At 32.7% G+C, this 6924-nt stretch overlaps 1 protein-coding gene across 1 annotated transcript; it reads right to left on the bottom strand.

The window, feature by feature from the left end:
- Positions 1–1397: 1397 nt before the first annotated feature.
- Positions 1398–5188, bottom strand: LOC120080162. The gene is made up of 6 exons (XM_039034730.1): positions 4828–5188; positions 4207–4491; positions 3947–4120; positions 3712–3818; positions 3011–3321; positions 1398–2256 (listed from the first exon to the last, which is right to left on the bottom strand). Exons 1-6 carry the CDS (start codon positions 4981–4983, stop codon positions 1688–1690), a joined length of 1602 nt encoding a protein of 533 aa, XP_038890658.1. The 5' UTR covers positions 4984–5188; the 3' UTR covers positions 1398–1687.
- Positions 5189–6924: the final 1736 nt, after the last annotated feature.

The following is a 6924-nucleotide window of genomic DNA, read 5'->3' as shown; positions in this document are numbered from 1 at the left end:
TGTTGAGCCAGTTTCCAATACCATTCCTTGATAAAAATCTTAATGCTCTCTTGGATTTTACAGGTTTTTTGGGACTCCTTTGACTTTTTCGATTCTTCCTCTTTTGAGAAGTTGAAAGCTTCTTAAGTATAGGGATGTTTAGTTAGAGAGTTGTTTTAAAATACATATAGCTAAATTTTTCTTTTATTTCAAAAATTTAGATTTAGTTAGTATTTTTTGGTGTTTGGTTTTAATTTAGTGAATATGGTCTGTCTTTATATTTTTGTTAAATCTTTTAACATGTTTTGGATGGTACCAAATAGTAGAAAATTTTGATTGTGTTAGTTCACTTTGGTTTGCATTTGAGATTTTGATTATGTGATCAAAGTGATCTAGTGTTTGGTAACGTTATAAATTAATTTAAAAGAAAGATTTTTTTTTTAAAAAAAAAAAAATTGCACTGGTTTGTAAAATATGCAGCTTTTACAATTTTTGAGATCGTCTTTTCAAAAAATTTGATATCTATTCTATCAAAGTCATAAGCATTTATTTTATCTTGCATTTTCTAGCTTAATTTTGAAATTAACCACAACACTTAGGTGCCATTTGATATCATTTCATTTTATTTTTGGTTTGTGAAAATTTTTCCTATCTATTTTCTACGATGATTTGCATTTTTCTTGAACACTAACAGTTAGACTTCTAAATTTTAAAAATAAAAACAAAATTTTAAGAGTTATTTTTTCTTTTTAGTTTCAGATTTTGGCTGTTTTTTTAAATTATTGGTTAAAAAAAATTGAAAATGAAAATAGTATTTATAAACTTAATTTTTTTAAAAAATAAAAAATAAAAAAAGACAAATGGTTATCAAATGGATCTTGTATATTTTTTTCCTTTCAAACCTGACCATTACTTCATATATTGCAACCACTTCAAACTGCTCAAAAACTTGGATCAAAGTATCATAAATCTAAGTTGATCTGTAATTTATAAAGCAAAAGGAACAATGGAAAGGCAGGGTGGCACATTATGAGGCACATTATGAGTTAATCAAAGTTTCCCCTCAACTAATTTTTGATCGTTCAATTTCATGGATATATCAATAAAATATCGATATCAACAAATATTTTTTTAATAAAAAAATTTATCAAAATTATTTGAATTATTCTTGTTTCCAAACCAAGTGATAGATCTCACTATAAATATTGATATTCATATTGAGATTAATGGATGATAATTTATAATATAATACTATAGGGATAGATTATTCTTAGTAAACACTCCGATAATCTTAGTAAACACTCCGATTTACGGATATATTGATTGGTATCTCAATTTGATAGCCATATGATGTTTTCTCTTCTATTTATCAGCTATAAGAAGTTGAAAAAGAACATTTTGGACGTGCAAAGGAGGCAAAATTTGTAGCTAATTTTGTTTCAAGTTGTATAAACCCTAAAATAGATTGATTCACCAAAGGATATTCCATTTACAACTTATGTAAGGGTGGGCTCGTCTCATAACATTACTTGGAAAAGAATTAAAACAGCTGTAGACATACATAAATTGCCTAAATACATGAATTACACATACAGGATTCTTCATCAATATATATTTCAGAATCCCATCAAGACTTTCTCATCTGCTTTTAGACCATCTCGACGCCTGTTTCTGAAGCAATTTAGAGGAGGAACATTTCCGTCAGCCTTTAACTCTCACCATCTTCTTCTGAGATGTTGAACAAAAACTTCGGGATAGAAGTGATTCGAGGAAGATGCAACAGCAGTTCACCAAATGAATCCTTCCTAGACATACCGCCTGCCTGCTTAGTACCTGAGTTATCTTTTACGTCCTCTGCAAAAGCTTTGACATCGCCCCTCAATGTATTACCGACTTTATCATTCTTCCTACCATCGGGTCCTTCGCCACGACTTCCATCGTTGAACAGGGAATTCTGAGTTGTGGTGGTATTGGTTGGATCTTTCTGCAAGAGACAACAGAGAGAATTGACTCTTTTCATAAGAGATTTCTCATCAGAAGTTGTAGATTGGTTGTCATTCAGCAGATATTGCGCAATATCCTCTAGTATGTCTTGGTATTCTGGTCCTTGATTGGCAAATGATGGATTTGCCGCCGTCATCTGCTCGGAAATGCAGTGTCCAATGTGATTCACGAGATCGCTCATTGACATAGATGGGTGGAGCCCAGGCACTTTGATTTGTTCCCAATTCCTTGGGCTTCTAGAGCTACCAACTTCAAAATTTGCACTTGCTTCGGCTGCACAAGATTCCATTTTTTTTATTAATAACAAAGGAAGGGCACAGATATTTTGGATACAAACAAAAGTTTGACTAATACTTCACAAAATCCTTGGAAAGGGTACAACTCTAAGATTCCAGTAACAAATTACCAAGATATACCGATGGAAAAGGAATATTGACCATTCAACTCATGATGTTGATACCATGTGAATTTTTTTGGACTCACAGGACATTTCGCATATGGCTCGATTTTGCACCAAGAATTCATGAACTAAAAAATAAAAGACATATTTTCCTTTTGTCCTTGAAATTAAATAGAATGAACACATCATTCAACCATGCCAATACATATAATCGTAAACAGAAATATGACGTGGAAAAAGCATGCTAAATTCTCCACACATATTTCCAGAATGTATTCCTTTTAATAGCAAAATCCATTTAAACTCACAAGCTATATAAGATATTTGTTGTCAAGTATGGATGACAAGGTGAAAGGTGGGTAGATTGCTGGGCTACCCTTCATTCATCCTCGCTCTTTTTTCCATTTATAAAAAAATTAGAATTATTAGTTAAAATACCTTGAATGTTGGCTTAGTTAAAATATCTTCAATGGGGAAGAGATTCTCTCTGTAGGGCCCCCGTTCTATATTACTTTTTAACTCATTCAATTCAATAATTTTTAATAACATAATCAAATAATAATAAAGAGTATGTAAAACATATCCACTAAAACGCATATAAAAAAAAGCAGACCTATAAATTGTCACCTGAACAAGGTGATGGCGCTTCTTGAGAATGATGTTCTACTGTCGTACAAGTAGAGTCTTGTTGTTCTATCTTCAAGGATGATTGCTGAGGAGATGGCGAGGCACCGTCTGTCAGAACAGATACAATTGATCCTTTACTATTTTCTGCTTGGTGTTCTGGATCCTCAAAAACAGAAACCCTCCGTTCAAAATAAGGTGAATCCAAAACTATCTCTGGTTGTCGGCTCAAGAAGTTAAGACGCATATCACACTGGATTAGCTTTTCAAAGTGTTTGTTCAACAATCCTTGAGGACATTGCAGAAAATGTTGCCTAACAATCACAAAATTAGATTTCCATTATGATCTTAATTCCTAGGAGATGGAAAGTAGCCAGCAAAAAGAAAATTACACAGTCAAAGATAGAGTTCATACACCCAAGATATGAAAATCCAGTCAGCACTCAAAGAAATTCAGATGAAAGGATAAAGAAACGATAATCTAATCTAATTCTCTCGTTCAGGCATCTCAGAAATGAAAATATCAAAACAGAGCTTCCTCTACTAAAAAAATTAAGAACAAAAGACATGAAGAACATCCATAGTTGTAAATATGGAGAACTTTCTTCCACTGATTGAGAAGTAAATTTATATGTACATCACAAAAAGGAAAGTGATTAAGCATGAAATTTTATAGTCTTCAAAGATGGTAAGCAAAGCATTACCTGTGTATGGTAGCCTGGCCATCAGTAAAGTCAGCAGTTGCCTGCCATAACGTGTGTTTTCTTGGTTGAGGATTTGTTTCCCGGAAGAAAAGGGGCTGCCTAGCCAACTATAGAAAAAACAAATGAAAATAGGCTGCCATTTAATAAATACAAGAAGTCCTCCATATAACTCTCATGCTTTTCGAAAAGAGAAGGTGAGCAAGTAAGGCATTAGGCAAAAATAAGAAGCGCTTACCACCACATTCAGAGTACCAGGTCCATTATCAGGGCAGTGGGCCTTTAAGGCCATAATATCAGACCACTGAATTTCTATTTTACTCTTCAACCCACCTTCAAGAATCTCCCATACGAGCTTATGCTTAGCAAAATAACATTTTGCCACCAAATCACCTTCATATCTTGATTTATACTGTCAAAAAACAAGAGCTTAATAACTTAATATCCACAACATTAAAAAAAACTATCAGAAGAACAGAAGAGATCAATCGATTTTACCTCCCAACCACCAATTCTTAGAAGCGATGCAGGAAAGTTTGAAGCTTTCAATTTGTCAGTAGAGGCCGGAATGGCAGTGCCTTTATTTTCCTTCCTCAATGGAGAGTTGAAGCTTTCACATTCAGCCACATCGCTTGAAGTAGCAGTCGACTGAGAAAGCTTCATCTGAATTAGATCTAACAATGAAGGACTCTTCCTCAACCGCAAACCAAGAGGACTAGGCTCATCAAGCGGATTGTATTGTGAAGGCGGTACAGGAAAATCATCGATACCATCACTTTGTTGCTTCAAGTTCGGCAAGATCATGCAAAAACAGCAAACAAAAAAAGGCCAAAATCATTTCAACTGATGAGAAAATCACAATTTAAAACAAAGAAATCAACCGTAACTCTTCAACAATCAAAAGCACATCATCTCGCCCCTCAAAAATAAATGGAAGACCAAAAACAATACAGAAGATCAATCTCCATATATATTGAAAAAAAAAAAGTTATCAAATATTCAACATCGAAGTTGAAATGCATAATATTCAACTTCCCAAAATAGTTCCAAGAATAAAAAAAATTCCCCTCCCCCAATATTTCTTCGTAACCAACCAGAAGAAAAACCAAGTCCACGTACCGGAGAAACCGTCGTCGCCGTTTTCGATCGCTTGGTGAACGGACCATGTTCCTCTTCAAGAGAGTCCTCGATCTCCAGTTTCACCGGTACCTTGTCGCGAAATGACGCCATATCCGGCTCCAGAGAACGATTCCCGGATTTCATCAACTGCACCATCAAATCCTTCCTCTTGTTCTCCCCTTTTTCAGATTGAGAAAATTGAAATCAATGGCGAAAAAAAAATCCAAATCAGAGCTTCAAAATGAATAGAACGAAACCCTAGAATGACGATCTGTGACCGAAATGGATAGAAATGCGAAAGACGACGGAGATTCTGAAAACTCCACAAATTTTTTTTTTATTTATTTTATATGTTTATTTTATTTTAAATAAATTAAAAAAGGAAAAAAAAAGGAGAGAGAGATAAATATAGAGAGAGAGATTTTGGGAAAAATCATAACGCCGTTCGGGTCGGGTTGCAGAGTCTAATTTGACGGCGATATTCACGTGCGATGGCACGTGCGGTTGGATTATAAATAGATAATTTGTCTTTGTCATATATATATATATTGATTTTTTGTGTTGAGATCACCTAGTCCCAACATTTAGAGGTGTTCTCTATTGTTAGTATAGATAATAGTTATTAATTTACGTCTTTAACTGTACTTTTATATCTTCAAGATCTTTCATTCAGATATTATATGAACTTATTTATTCAATCCTTTTTTATTCGAACATTATGTATGCTTAGATTGATCGATCTCATATTCTTGAAATTGTGAATATTTTCCTTGAGTTCGGCAATCTCTTAATTATTTAAACATCACAATACATATTTTCTAAAGTAGAAAATTACACGTCAAAGTACTGTATTATAATGCACTATCTCCCAAAAATTTTTGTAATTAAAATTTTTTTGAGTCAATATGAACATAATTTAACTGATATACAAATAAGAACTATCAATCAAGAATTCAGAGATTTGAATCTCCCTCCTCATACATTATTGAATCCAAAAAAAAAAAAAAAAAGTAAAGGACTTTTATTAAGAATTAGTTGTAGTTTTATCATTTTGGAAGTTGAGTTTTAAATTAAAATTATTAAATTATGCATTTAATTCTTTGGGACCATAATTTTCTTATTATATATTATGACTCAATGAACTCCACTCACTTTGCTTTCACCCCCAAGCAATCTAAGAGTTCATTATTTTTTTTTCATTTCTCTTCTTTTTATTGTGAGATTTTGAGTCCAATGATGAATACTAAAGTATCTTTTTAAGCTATATAACATTTTGATTTTAATATCTTGAAAGGGACAATTCAAGAGTTCATTTTTTTTCCGATGGTTATATGTATGAACATTAGGGTTGGTAAAAAAACCCGATAGGACGGAAATTCCCCGATTTGTTCTGGGATGGGGTCAAATTGGAGAATTTATTCGGGGTCCCATTCGGGGATGGGGGCGGGAATGGGGGACAATTTCCCCCACGGGGCCAGGGACGGGGGACGCCCCTGGCCCCGTTGCCAACCCTAATGAACACAAATTATATTATAGATGATTCTCCTTTTATACATATATATATATGTATGAGGGCTTCAACTTTGTTGTTAATATAATTCATCTTTCAAGTAAATTTTAGTTTATTTCCAATATCATTAATTTCTTTAATTACTAAGGTTAATCTAAAAGCTTGTAATATTTTTTCTCAATTTGTATCAATTTAACTACTTTCCCAAGTTGTATTTATTTTTACTGAACTCTTAACTACATCTAATTGAACCTTATACTTAGTTAATTGCTGTAATTTTCATCTAATAAAGTGTTAGTTTTTATTTTACAGTAGGTTTTTGTTTGAAAAAAATATTATCATAGCATCCAATCAATGATTTGGCATAAAATCAATAGGATTTTGACAAAAAAAAAAAAAAAAAAAGTGGGTTTTTTTTTAAAAAAAAATATAAAAAGAAGTTATAAATTTTGGTGGAGATATTTAATGGTTAATTTAGTACATTAATTCAAGGTAGTTTTGTACAACGTTTGTTTTTATTGAATTAGTGACCTTTCTTTCCAAGTTAGTAGGTGAACTAGTTAAATTAAATGGAGGGTAAAAATTGT

The sequence above is a fragment of the Benincasa hispida genome, chromosome 6, assembly GCF_009727055.1.
Source record: "Benincasa hispida cultivar B227 chromosome 6, ASM972705v1, whole genome shotgun sequence".
NCBI classification, from domain to species: Eukaryota; Viridiplantae; Streptophyta; class Magnoliopsida; order Cucurbitales; family Cucurbitaceae; genus Benincasa; species Benincasa hispida.
The sequence above is the reverse complement of the archived record's forward strand: the minus strand, read 5'-3'. Positions and strand labels throughout refer to the sequence as shown.

Coding starts and splice junctions, on each gene's coding strand:
- LOC120080162 (XM_039034730.1), bottom strand. CDS start 4,983: ATGGTGCAGTTGATGAAATCCGGGAATCGTTCTCTGGAGCCGGATATG. Junction 4,121..4,206: donor TAAGAATTGGTGGTTGGGAG/GTAAAATCGATT, acceptor GTTTTTTGACAG/TATAAATCAAGATATGAAGG. Junction 2,257..3,010: donor AGCGCCATCACCTTGTTCAG/GTGACAATTTAT, acceptor AATCTTGTGCAG/CCGAAGCAAGTGCAAATTTT.